This window comes from Helianthus annuus, chromosome 14 (genome assembly GCF_002127325.2).
Source record: "Helianthus annuus cultivar XRQ/B chromosome 14, HanXRQr2.0-SUNRISE, whole genome shotgun sequence".
Classification (NCBI taxonomy): domain Eukaryota; kingdom Viridiplantae; phylum Streptophyta; class Magnoliopsida; order Asterales; family Asteraceae; genus Helianthus; species Helianthus annuus.
In genome coordinates this window covers 172,470,799-172,485,402 of record NC_035446.2, presented here as the reverse complement: position 1 = coordinate 172,485,402, position 14,604 = coordinate 172,470,799, and the positions used below count along the sequence as shown (strand labels likewise).

At 33.9% G+C, this 14,604-nt stretch overlaps 1 protein-coding gene across 1 annotated transcript; it reads left to right on the top strand.

The window, feature by feature from the left end:
• The first annotated feature begins 7,242 nt into the window (after positions 1–7,242).
• Positions 7,243–14,362, top strand: LOC110905141 (ABC transporter C family member 10). Its single transcript, XM_022151024.2, has 13 exons — positions 7,243–7,396; positions 7,904–7,978; positions 8,267–10,331; positions 10,410–10,730; positions 10,914–11,000; positions 11,111–11,698; positions 11,789–11,953; positions 12,039–12,333; positions 12,548–12,762; positions 13,102–13,407; positions 13,508–13,571; positions 13,654–13,893; positions 13,975–14,362. Exons 3-13 carry the CDS (start codon positions 8,304–8,306, stop codon positions 14,085–14,087), a joined length of 4,422 nt encoding a protein of 1,473 aa, XP_022006716.1. The 5' UTR covers positions 7,243–7,396; positions 7,904–7,978; positions 8,267–8,303; the 3' UTR covers positions 14,088–14,362.
• The last annotated feature ends 242 nt before the right edge of the window (positions 14,363–14,604 follow it).

Here is a 14,604-nt window from a genome sequence, read left to right as displayed (position 1 = left end):
AGGAAAGAGTGTCATTGGAATCAGTTAAGAGGAAAGTGGGGGCTGTAGGGTAATAGGTCAGATGGGGTGGCTATGGTGGTTGGGGTGGCAGTGGGTAAGATTACAAAAAATACCCTTTGGTAAGATTACAAAGGAGTGAACATTGATACAATTAGGAAATGACAGGGTGTAAAATTAAATGATTTTCAAATTAGGGGATAAAGTTGATCCTGTAGGGGGTAAAATTAATTGATTTTCAAATTAGGGGATAAAGTTGATCCCGTCTGTAAACCTCAGTATATAAAACTACATTTAATCCTGAAAAATGAAGCATATAAGTTTATTTAAATATAAAAAATATTGATAATTTATAACTTTAAGCAATAATTTTTTTTAATCATTTCAACCTTTTGTAACTTTCTATCGTTCATAATTTTATCATCATCTCAATCTTACTATTAAAAAAAAACTTAATCAAAGGTTAAACTTACTCTACTTCCCATAAAAAAAGGTTTCCACAGGAAGAGAGAGATTCACAAAATTTGTTGAGTAAAAACGGTATAATATACAGGTAGAGAATCAAATAGAAAGTTTATTTTGCCTAGAAAGAATATGAAGCAATAAAATTCTAATATGTGACAAATTTTAAAAATAAAGGGGAAGGGTAGTTTTATCCAATTTTCTCCCTTCTTCTTTCTCTTTAATTTCAAAACCCACCATCTTCAACCTTTTCTTCAATTTCTATCTCAATAATCACTACATTATAGTGCGATTTTCGTCACCAATCAATGATTCAAACACCAAATCAACGTGTTCTTCAACTTTTTTGAATAAACCCAGTTAATTTCATATAATATCTCATTTTTCCTGTGATTTTGAAGCGAATCACTCGATTCGTTCCATTCGATCGCTAATAAGTGTTTCTAGCATTCAAATTTCGTCAATCGTTCAAGAAATTTGAAGAAATCGGCTTCGATCCATGTAAGAAAATTTTGAATTGCATTTTTACGATCTAGGTTTTTGAATTGAGTCATTGCGTTTTACAAAGGAATGAAAAAACAGTTTTCTTTTTTTTTTTGTATTTTCAGTCCATTGCGTTTTAGAAATAACACATTTGATTGTGTTTTTAGTCCATTGCGTTTTAGATAAAACACATTTTATGTGTTTTTAGTCCGTTGCATTTTAGAAAAAAACACTTTCTTTTGTATTTTTGTTTATTGCGTTTTAGGAAAACACATTTTTATGTGTTTTTTGGTCCGATGCGTTTTAGAAAAAACACATTTTAAAGTGTTTTTAGTCCATTGCATTTTAGAAAAAAAACACTTTCTTTTGTGTTTTTTGTCTATTCGTTTTAGGAAAAACACATTTTTATGTGTTTTTTGGTCCATTGTGTTTTAAAAAAACACATTTTTAAAGTGTTTTTAGTCCATTGCGTTTTAGGTAAAACACATTTTTATGTGTTTTTGGTCGATTGCGTATTAGAAAAAACACTTTCTTTTGTGTTTTTAGTCCATTGCGTTTTAGAAGGAACACTTTCTTTTGTGTTTTTAGTTCATTGCGTTTTAGAAAAAAATCATTATTTTGTGTTTTTCAGCGATTGCGTTTTAGAAATAACACATTTTTTTTGCGTTTTTTGTCTATTCCGTTTTAGAAAAAAGATATTTGTTTGTGTTTTTTTGTCGATTATGTTTTAGAAAAAAAACATTTTTTTATGGTTTTTGTCCATTGCGTTTTACGCAACTGGGTTTTTGATTTTTTTTTTTTGAAAATTTAGCAATAGTATACTCGTTTTAAAGATAAAAAACGCTCATTTTTTGGTGCAATTTTTACAAAAAAGTAATGTCGTATTAAAGAGTTATTAACGTTTAAAAAATGGGAGGAGAGGGGGGAAAATTGGAGGAGAGAAAAACTATTGTCTTGGATTGACTAGAATGACCGTAGACAAACTCACACGCCTTTTTTTTTCCTTCAATTTCACTCGTTTAATCTTCGTCCTTGATTAATAAACAGATGGTCAAGATTACTTCCTAGCCAAACATGGTTGTAAAACAAGGTTTCCAAGGCCGAGTACTCCCCGAGTAGTCGCTACAAGGTTGGATGCCGAGGCGACTTTCTCTAACTCCGCCTAATTACTCAGAATCGGTCAAACGCGGTCAACCTCGGCCAAAATCAGCTCTAGTAGGTCAATTTCGGCCGAGTTTGACTTAAAAAATAATAAAACATAATTTATATGACTATCATATTAAATAATGAATATCATTTTTACGTATTTTGTTATAAATATTAGTAAATTTATGCTATTAGACTTATATTTAATATCCGAAAACTAATTTCTTTATAATTTAACATGTCCGAGTACTCCCCGAGTACTCTCCGCCTATGCCGAGTACTCTCAACTCCCCAGTTGACCGACTAGAGAGCGCCTAGCGACTTTTGCAACCATGTTTCTATTCAAATAAATTTCCTATTATATCCTGACCCATAATATATATTATGAAAAAAAAAAATTACAAATTCGAAAGTCACAAAAGTTTTACTTCACGTTAAATCTTGTTTAACAGGAGTCATTATAAGACCTTGTAAAGTCAATAAAATTATAACACATATATCTTCACTAAAAATCGTACACGTCATAAAAAAAGTAGGAATTTCATTTTGATACTACTCTATGCAATATGCATAAACAAGTCATTTCCACTTTTGTTTTACAACATCAGAATCCATATTTTCCCGATTGCCTTTGTCGCTTTTACAATAAATCAATACTTTTGCTTTTACCTTTGTCACTTGTGCAATTATTGTCTTATTTTGAATCATTTTACTTTTTTTCTTACTTTTGTGTCAAAGCCGAGTGTATTATTTTCATCCACAATTAATCGCCCATGTCATATTCACAGATAGCAACAGAGCATCCATGGTTTCAATGGAAATAGGTTATCTTAGAAATAGACATAAGTGAAAGGAACTTATATATAAAGTAATATGAATAAAATATAAATATATTATACTATATTATATTAAGAGTTAAGATATGCAATATTATATTATATGGAAAATCAAATATATTTAGTGGATTAAGTTTAAAAGCAAAATGATGTATGCTTTCATGTTTTATACTCATTATATGTGCTTTATTTAAAACATAAACTCTATAAATAGTAAATCTTTTATTATTATTTAATACTATTTTAATATTGTAATTATTTTCAATAACTTTTAGAGTTAGTTACATAGTTAGTCCTTGTAGTTTGCACAAGATAACATACTTAGCTACTAATAGTTTAAAATCACCTTAAAGGGTATTAACTTTTCATATTGTAAAGTTTGAAGGTATTAACTTCTTAGGTATTAACATAGTTAGTCCATGTGTTTTGCACAAAATAACATACTTAGGTACTAATAGAATGTGATTTTAAACCTACAAATAACGTTAATACATCCAAACGTTACAAAATGAAAAGTTAATACGCTAGAATGTGATTTTAAACTATTAGTACCTAAGTGTGTTACTTTGTGCAAACCACAAGGACTAACTATGTAATTAACTCTAACTTTTAATAAACAGAAAAGTTTTACAACATTCATATTATAACTATGTTATTACTTATCTTTTATCTACGTTTTGATATAAATCTTGTTCGGAACCGACGGGTCATATATCATGTATTTTAATTTCTTTTTATTTTTAAAAGATGAATTTCAAAGAATATTTTTATTGTTTAAATATTACAACAAATATTTCGTAACCTTTAACATATAAAGTTTTACAATTCTCATTATATCGTTGCGATACACTTCTTTTCCTATACATTTGGTATAAATTTTATTTGAAACAGATCGACAAGTCAAATATCATATATTTTTTATTTTTGTATTTTTAAAAGATGAATTTCCATGAATAATAAACCTTTTATTATTATTATTTCAATATTACAACCTTACTTCTCCCTATTTGGCTTTAGTTGATCCGTTACATTCTGATTACCTCTTGTGCACTCTTCCTCCTACAAGCAGTCATATTTCGCCAAATTTATATCCAGTCTTGCCCCTCTGATATAGACGTTCATGTTCCTCATGGCATTGAGCAACTTCTCCTTATCTTGCACATAATTTTAAAATTTTCGAACGAAAAATATTATGAAATTTTACATTTCTAACCGAAATATTCGGGGGGGGGGGGGTGTTGCGCCACTACAATTATATTATATTATATTATATTGTATTATATTGTATTGGAATACAATCAAACAATACACGCTTTTGATTGGATGTGGTTCAGTTCGATCAAACAATACACGCTTTGACTGGGGCAAAATAGAAGAAGAACTGTGATTTTATATAAGCAAACTTGATTAACATAACTAACAACGTTGGGTTTTGTAATTTTGTCTTTCATGTCAAAAGAAAAGACAAAATGAAAGAGTAAAACTATGAATTTGACATTTTCGTTTTAACTTTGAAGTACACATGATAACGATTGCTAAGGGTGATAAGAAAGTTGATCAATAATTATGAATATGAACATTGACTAATTTTATTTTTCTCATAGCACATTTAATTTTTTCTTTCAATAAAATTATTAAATATGACCTATGGACATTACGATGAAATTTACGCTTATGTGGCCAACGTATCAAAATCATAACATGTGTCATCCGTGACGTGTAGTTTTTACTCATTGAGTCATCATCAAACACAATTTATCTGACACGGACAAGTGTTGTCGTATTCAATTTTGTTCACATCGTGTGTATATAATTTACGTATCGTGTCTAAACATGGCACATCTAATTGTTTTATTGATTTAAAATGTGAATTTTTATGGTTACAAATAGTTTAGTGAATGTTCACTGGAATGATTTTGAAGGTAACTTATTTATTTTCGTGATTTTCCTAGTGAGTGTTAAAAAATTTCAGTTTAACTAAATTCCAAGCATAAGACGACAACCAGTGGTCCACTCAACTCCACAGTCACAGAAGACGTGTGCCATGACGAACGCCTCCCAAACGAACAAAACCCCTTCATCAATTTGTTTTTGGTTTTTCATAATTATTATTATTTAACTTTGTCTATATTGCCCCCTCTGCAATTTGCATAGCCACTTTCCCTCCTTTCGTATCCCTAAACACCATTACCGATCGATAATTCCTTTTTGACATTCACATATCATATCTACTAATCATACCACCAAACTTACTTACTATTAGATAAACGGATGATAATAAAACAAAACAACTTTATAATTTAAAAAGTTTAGAACTTTAGGTAGTGTTTTTGTTTCTTAACCTTTATGATCATATTATACATTTTTGTATATATTATTTTACAAACCATCATTTTAACTAATGCAATGAGAAAATTTCCTTTTCTCGGTGTTTTATCGTAACTTAACTTCTTGACTTTTTGTTGTTAACCTTATTTATTGATTTTCATTTAATGATTAGCTTCATCTAAGAAATAAAGTTTTGATTTTTTTTCTTTCTAAATTTGTTCACACGTAGCATTGTCGATCCAATGCTAGATCGTATGTTATCTCATCAAGCTCTTTGTATTTTGACTTGTTCTTCGAATTTCGCTTCGTCGGGGATGAGCAAACCTTGTATGATTGATGATCATCACGTTTGAACAATGCATCTTTGATGCATCGTGTTTCTTATATCAACCAAGTTTTCTTTTAATTGTTTAGTGTTTTTTTTTATTTTTTTTTTAACATTTGTTGTGTGAGATATCATATGAACATGTATATGTATCATATGTTTGTATATTTTACTATTATCAAAGATAAAAAATGTATTTTAGAATACATACTGTATGTACTATAAGTTTATTGTTGTAAATAAAATAAAGTTAAATTTATATATATTTAACATTATTAAGGTATTTAAGGTTAATCAGTTTTAGATTTAGCGACTTAGTCATAATATTACTTAAGTTTAAACGTCTTCCCTAAGAGCTTAGTTCAAAGCACATAAAACATAAGCTGTCTAAATCTCTTAAAGCAACAATTCAAACACACCATCTTCATCTTATGGGACATGATATTAGCTCACACATCTAAATTGGAATTGTTGTTAGACATAAGCTAAGAGATTACGATGTTGACAAAACAACAATTCAAACACACCTGTTGTCTACATCTTTGTGGGACATCACATTAGCTCACTCGTCTAAATTGGCACGTGAGACGTGATAAGACAACAATTCAAAAATACCTATTGTCTACATCCCTGTGAGACGTGATATTAGCTCACTCGTCTAAATTGCCATTGTTGTTAAACATAACCTAAGGGGGCGTTTGGTTTACAATGGAATTCGAATCTCAATTCCAATCTTCATGTGTTTGGTTGACAATGAAATTGGAATTGGAATTAGACATGAATTCCTTCAAATTCCTTTAACTAAAGGAATTCAAAATATTTCCTATATGTGAAGGAATTAAAGTAAATTCATTGAAATCTTTGACCGTTTCGACCCGAACGCTTTCGAGCCGTACCGTTTCAATCCGAACCGTTACAAATTGTACCGTTTCGAATCAAACCGTTTCGACGCGAACCATTTCGACCCGAACCGTTTCGGCGCGAACCTGACTATGCAAACCGTTTCGACCCGTACCGTTTCAGCGCGAACCGTTTCAGCGTGAACTGTTTCGACCCGTACCGTTTTGACGTGAACGGTTTCGATCCGAGGTGATGGATTCCAATTCATTTGACAACCAAACACAACAAAAATAGAATTGAAATTCCAATTCCAACAATTTCCAATTCCAATTCTAATGTTTAAATTCCAAATCCAATTCTTTCAGATTCTAATTCCTATACAAATTCTAATTCCAATTCCAAAACATTTCGCAAACCAAACGCCCCCTGAGAGATTACAATGTTAATAAAACTAGTAACTGTAGTCTAACAATCCTAACTAATATTCTAAGCGTTTTCATATATTTATAGGTTACTTATTTTGTGTTTTTTTCAAGTCAAATGTAATTTATATTTATTACGCTATATTTATAAACTTTAATTCGGTCAAACATGGGAAGAGACACCTTTCCAACACCTCGATACTAGTAGGCTACAAACCCCTTAATATTAGTAGGCTACAAACCCTTTAATATCTTTACATTCTTGGGGGGCAAATTTGCCATTCTTGATTGTTGATGGGATACCCAGTAAACTATGATAGCAAAGGGGCCATTTTGTGTAACACAACAAACACATAATAATTCATATATATGCCTAATGCTGCCATACAGATACAACCATATACTCTGCATATAATCTGCCGTCTGAATACAACATACTCTTTGCAATTTTACAGAACCCACTTTTCATTTCTCAAAGAAATAAAATACTAACCACATTTTCCGTCGACGAAGAGCCGTTTGTATTCATCCGATTTCAATTTCATTACATTTAATTTGTAAGCATAAAGCTCTTCTTCTTCATCATCACTGTTCATCTTCTAACTTCTAAATTTAATTGACGTGTTTTATTCGTAAAATAAGAGAAAACAATCGATTATAAAACTGTTATATCACTCCAGCTTTTCCAATGTCAAGTGGTTTATAATAATTTTAATTTGTAATTTTACAACTAGAATTGTTGGATCACGATTGACGACTTCGGCAAGATGCTGTAAACTGTTTTCCGTCTATTTTTCTATTTTTTTTCTTTTGTTTTGTAGTAAATAAATAAATAATAAATAATTGGGGTTTGGTTATACTATATTTTTGATGTAAGATAGCCTAATTATATTATCTTTTTGCGTCACCATGTCACTTTCGGTTATGGATTCTTATCATTCAGGTCATTCCACGTGTGTAATCACACCAAAATAGACATATATCATTATTATTATCGTAATATTTTAGAGGAAAAGTTGAAGTTTGATTTGTATTCTTAGTGTTTTACTGGGTTTTGATTTCAGGTTAATAAAGAAAAAAACAAAGAAGAAATCAAGTGGAGGCTGGGGTGTTGTTGCTACCCCTTTGCCATTATTCAGGTATTTGTCATTGTTATTTGGTTATTCCAAAACCCTGTATTTTGTTTTGTAAATTCAGTATGTGATCAAAGAATCATGTGTTCTTGGGGTGTTTCAATTTGCATCTCTACAGTGAACATGTGATATTGAATGAAAGTACATGAGGCCCACCAATAACTTGTTTTTGGGTAAAATCAGTCCACATATATATATATATACTTTTATGATACTGTTGTATTTTTGTTTACTAGTAAGGCTTGTTGAGATTTATACATGTTTTTTTTTTTTTTTTTAATTTGGCATTTTCAGTTTTGAGAGGGCAAAGAGGGTAGTGAAAAAAGGCAAGATGGCTGATCTATGGAGTTCATTTTGCGGGTGTTCAAACATTACTGACAAGAATTGTGATTCAGATGTGATTTTCATCACAAATCCTTCTTCGTGTATGAATCATTTTCTGGTCATTTCTTTCGATGTAGTGCTCCTGGTAATGTTACTCATCAACATGTTTTACAAGTCGCCATCGAAATCTACTGGAAGATCGTCTTACTTCCGAAGAAAAACAGGTTTACAGTTAGTTTCCATGATCTTTAACGGTTTACTGGGAACTCTGTACTCATGTTTAGGCATTTGGACATTGAAGACCACAATAAGCACAAAGCACACTGCTCTTCCTTTGCATCAATGGATACTTTTCTTGTTCCATGGATTAACATGGTTAGCGGTCTCGCTAACAGTAAGCCTGTTAGGAAAACGTTTTCCAAAAACGCTCCTTCGGCTTCTGTCCATAACTGCCTTTCTGTTTTCTGCAATTTTTGTCATTTTCTCTGTAGTATCTTCGATTGATAACAAAACGGTGTCAGTCAAGATAGCTCTGGATTTAACATCTTTCCTAGGAGCGGCATTACTATTGGCATGCGCATACAAGGGCTACAACTATGAAGAAACTGACGAGAACAACCTTTATACCCCTCTAAACGGTGAGAGCGAGGGCATCAAAGAAGGCTATAACGACAGCCTTACCCCTCTAGAGAAAGCGGGTTTTCTCAATGTCATGTCGTTTTGGTGGTTAAATCCGTTGATGAAAACAGGTAGTGAGAAGACCCTTGAAGAAAAAGATATGCCGAAATTGTGCATTGAAGATAGAGCAGAATCATGCTATTTGGCTTTTGTAGACCAGTATAACAAACAGAAACATTTGCATCCATCACCCTCGATTTTGAGGACAATCGTGATGTGCAATATGAGAGAGCTTCTAACATCTGGATTCTTTGCATTGATGAAAATAATTACAGTTTCGGCAGGTCCTCTTTTTCTCAAAGCTTTCATAAGGGTAGCGGAGGGTGATGAAAGTTTTAATGGTGAGGGGTACGTGTTAGCTATAGCACTTTTCTTTTCGAAAATACTAGAATCGTTGTCGCAACGACAATGGGATTTTAGGTGCAGAGTTATTGGTATAAGAGTTAGATCGTTACTTACATCAGCAATTTATCAAAAACAACTGAAGTTATCTAATGCTGCCAAAATTACACATTCGGCTGGTGAGATAATGAATTATGCGACTGTGGATGCTTATAGAATTGGGGAGTTTCCGAATTGGTTACATCAAAGCTGGACAACAGTTCTCCAGCTTTTATTTGCACTCTTGATTCTTTTACAAGCTGTTGGTTTGGCTACATTTGCAGCATTGGCAGTCATCATATTGTCGGTCCTTTGCAATATGCCACTTGCTAAACTACAACACAAGTTTCAGTCAAAATTAATGGTTGCACAAGATGAACGGCTTAAAGCAGTTTCTGAGGCACTTGTGAATATGAAAGTTTTGAAACTTTATGCATGGGAAATTCATTTTAAGGGTGTGATTGAAAAACTTAGGGAAATTGAGCTTAAATGGTTATCAGCCGTTCAGCTTCGAAGAGCTTATAACAGCTTTCTTTTTTGGTCATCACCTCTTTTGGTCTCAACTGCTACTTTTGGCGCTTGTTATTTTATCGGGATTCCATTAAATGCAAGCAATGTTTTCACATTTGTGGCAACTTTACGTTTGGTTCAAGATCCTATTAGAACCATCCCTGATGTTATTGGGATTATTATTCAAGCGAAAGTAGCTTTTTCGAGAATCTTGATTTTTCTCGAGGCACCTGAGCTGGAGAGTGCTCATGTGAGGCAGAAGGTGAGCAAGGAGGGTTTGGATTACAATATTTTTATTGATTCGGCGAGTCTTTCATGGGATGGGAATCTGGTAAAGCCTACCCTACGGAAGATTAATTTGCAGGCTCGATTGGGTCAAAAGATTGCTATCTGTGGAGAGGTGGGATCGGGGAAGTCCACGCTTTTGGCGGGAATTCTTGGAGAGGTTCCGATAATCGAGGGAACTGTAAGTATTTCTTTTTGCATGTTTTTTCTTTCTTATAGCTAATGACTAATCTTGTTATCATTTGCCTGAATATGTCAGCTTCGAGTATATGGGAGCATTGCATATGTTTCTCAGTCTGCTTGGATTCAAACAGGAAGTATACGTGACAATATTTTGTTTGGGTCTGAGATGGATGATCAAAGATACCAAGAAACACTCAAGAAGTGTTCTTTGGTGAAGGATCTTGAGCAGCTACCATATGCTGATCTTACTGAAATAGGAGAAAGAGGCGTTAATCTCAGTGGTGGACAAAAGCAAAGAATTCAACTTGCTCGTGCTTTATATCAAGATGCGGATATCTATTTGTTGGATGATCCATTTAGTGCTGTGGATGCACATACTGCTTCGAGCTTGTTTAACGTAAGTTGATTTACAAAATAATATATTTAGACTTAGTAGACCTGTTTCCTTTTAAGCTTTGATTATACAAAACGTAACCTAAATCATCCCATTTATAAGTAACTGGTCATATTGTCATATCTACTTTTAGTTAATTATTTCTAGTTTTATGTCTAAATCGTAACTTTGCTCGAAATTTTGTAGGAATATGTTATGGAAGCGCTTTCGAGGAAGACGGTTTTGCTTGTAACTCACCAAGTTGATTTCCTTCCTGCATTTGATTCTGTTCTGGTGAGTTAGTTGACATGTACTCTATCGCGTAATTATGGGTGGCTGCCCTATTTACACAGCAACTATGTGTACCATTTTATCGCGTATTATTTATTATATGTGTTTTACAGTTAATGTCAGATGGGGAAATCCTAGCAGCTGCACCTTACAATCAACTCATGGCATCGAGCCAAGAATTTCAAGATTTAGTGAATGCACACAAAGAAACGGCAGGTTCCGAAAGAGTTGCAGAGGTTACTTCTTCCACAAGGCAGATTCCTTCAATCAAAGACATTAAAAACACTATAACAAGCAAAATATCTGAAAATTCAGATAACGGCCAACTGATCAAAAAAGAAGAAAGGGAAGAAGGTGACGCAGGTTTCACACCTTACATACAATACCTAAGTCAAAACAAAGGCTATGTGTTCTTCTCCATTGCTGCATTTTCACACGTCGCCTTTATAGCATGTAACGTGTCTCAAAACTCATGGATGGCTGCAAATGTGGATAATGATGATGTTAGCACTCTGAAACTAATCGTGGTTTATCTAGTTATTGGGGTTGTAGCAATTGTGTTTCTGCTCGCGAGATCACTCTTCACAGTTGCATTGGGACTACAGTCATCAAAATCTATATTTTCACAGCTGTTAACCTCGCTATTTCGTGTGCCTATGTCGTTTTATGATTCAACCCCTTTGGGTAGGGTGCTAAGCAGGGTATATGTTACTATAACCATCTCTCTGATGTTATATTTTTTGAATTGAGGTGGCGGGCTAACATGTATTTTGGCTTTCATTATTTTGTAGGTCTCAGTTGATTTGAGTATTATTGATCTTGATATTCCGTTCAATTTTCTATTTGCTGTTGCTGCCACAACAAATTTCTATACGAACACGGGGGTGTTGATCTTTGTTACTTGGCAAGTCTTGTTTGTCTCAATACCACTAATCTATGTGGCACTTCGTTTACAGGTAATTTATCTTATGGCAATTCACGTTTCGCTAGATTTGATGTAAATGACACTTATAATTTTGAAATGTTGATGAATCTGAACAGAGGTACTACTTCTCGTCTGCAAAAATGCTGATGCGGATCAACGGGACAACCAAATCATTGGTGGCAAACCATCTGGCTGAATCAGTGGCAGGATCCATGATAATAAGAGCTTTTCAACAAGAAGATCGATTCTTTTCCAAAAATCTTGAAGTTGTTGACATAAATGCAAGTCCTTACTTGCATAGTTTTGCCGCAAACAATTGGTTGATCCAACGGCTAGAAACAATCAGTGCAACCGTCTTATCAGCTTCCGGACTCTGCATGGTGTTGCTTCCACCTGGCACTTTCAGTTCTGGTGAGCTTTCTAGTTCTTAAAAAATGGATCATTTTTGGGTACTTTCAACTCTGATGGGTGTGCCATATTTAAAAACTTGGTTACTATGAAACGGGTCAAAACAGACATTAGTTTTGTAACATTTATTACATCACGGTAGTGAAATGCTGCTATTTTGTGCCTTGTTCTGGTAGTAATTCCATCTTTTTGAGGCCTCTAAATGCTGTTTTTGCAGGATTTGTCGGAATGGCGATGTCTTATGGGCTGTCTTTAAACATGTCACTTGTTATGTCAATTCAAAACCAATGCACTTTAGTAAACTATATAATCTCAGTCGAAAGGGTCAACCAGTACATGCATTTACCGAGTGAAGCTCCTTTAGTGATCGAAGAAAATCGCCCCCCTGCTAATTGGCCAGACACGGGTAAAGTTGACATTCAAGATTTGCAGGTAATTTTTTTTTTGTTTTTTTTGTGTTCCTTTAGCAGTTAAACACATAAATAGAGGTGGCAAAATCGGTCTCTTTACTTACAATTGGGCTGATTCAGGTTATGTATTATATTTTGAGGGTAAAATCATAAATTTAGCCAAAAATGAAATAGGTCAAAAGTTACTCAAAAGTGTTCTTTAGTGCTTACAACACCCAACCCTTCGCCAAAAAAATGTCTGGTCAACACAGACCGACCTGTTCCAACCGCATTTTGACACGTCACCCAACCGACCATATTGCCACCTGTAACATAAAGTTTTAATCTTTACTAAAACAAAGTAAAAATCTGGAAAACCCAGATTAGGTACCGACCCGATGCACCTCTTGTTCTTCGTGGGGTGTCTTGTACATTTCAAGGTGGACACAAGATTGGTATAGTTGGGAGGACAGGCAGTGGAAAGACTACACTCATTGGTGCTCTATTTCGATTGGTTGAGCCTGCTGGTGGGAAGATTACTGTTGATGGGATAGACATTTCTTCGATTGGACTTCATGACTTAAGGTCACGATTTGGGGTTATACCTCAAGATCCTACACTTTTCAATGGAACAGTTAGATACAATTTGGACCCCTTATGCCAACACACGGATCAGGAAATATGGGAGGTAAGTTTAAAGGTTTTAAAATAGCTAAATTCCGTTTAGGTGCACAAATTCACGTGTTAAACCTTCACTTGTATTTACCATCTGATTTCGGCTGTTGAAGGTTCTTGGGAAGTGTCAGCTTAGAGAGGCGGTTCAGGACAAAGCAGGCGGGCTGGATTCTATAGGTAACGCATTCATAAAGTGAAACGTTAGAAAATGTTTGCAAATTACTTTTAATATAATTTTTTTTAAATATTGCAAGTACAGTGGTGGAAGATGGAACAAACTGGAGCATGGGGCAACGCCAGTTGTTTTGCTTGGGGCGTGCATTGTTAAGGCGGAGCAAGATTTTGGTGCTGGATGAAGCAACTGCATCGGTGGACAATGCTACAGACACAATGTTACAAGAAACCATCAGATCGGAGTTTGCTGACTGCACCGTCATCACAGTGGCTCACCGCATACCAACCGTGATGGACTGCACCATGGTTCTTACCATGAGTGATGGTCAGTTTTCAAATCTTTACATCTTATTACTCTACTCTCGCTTTCCAACTTCTAACTGTAAAGGTTTCCAACTGGCAACAGGAAAAATCACAGAGTATGATGAACCAATGAAGCTGATGAAAAGAGATGATTCGTTGTTTGGACAGCTTGTGAAGGAATATTGGTCACACTCTCAATCTACACAAATTCTTTAAACTTCAATTCAAGATTTCACTACATACCGTCCGTCCGTCCACCATTTAACTACGTATAATCCTACTGTTATACGAGAATAAAACTCGCGAGGTGTATATATTCATTCACGTGTTTTTCCCCCCGGAAAAAGGCATAAATATGTAACCATCTACACAGTTAACCTGTATGATATTGAGTATCTTGTTTACCCATAATCTAGTGTAACCATCTACAGAGTTGACGCAATATATGTCTTTCTCTTACTAACGAACATATGAGTTAAGTATATTGATTACCAACTGACTTGATAGTTAGTTAGATAGATATTAACAATTCATACCCTCAAAGTTTTTGTTGTTTACAAACTTGCCCTTTTATCTATACTAGACTATCATACCTGGTTGGGCCCCGTATGGCTAATCTCATATCCATACTCGGTTATAAAACCTTGTCCTATATCCGCAAAATATTTTGTATTTCATAGCATATAAATATGAATAATGTCCTCAAAATATATATTTTAAATGAAAAGTTTAT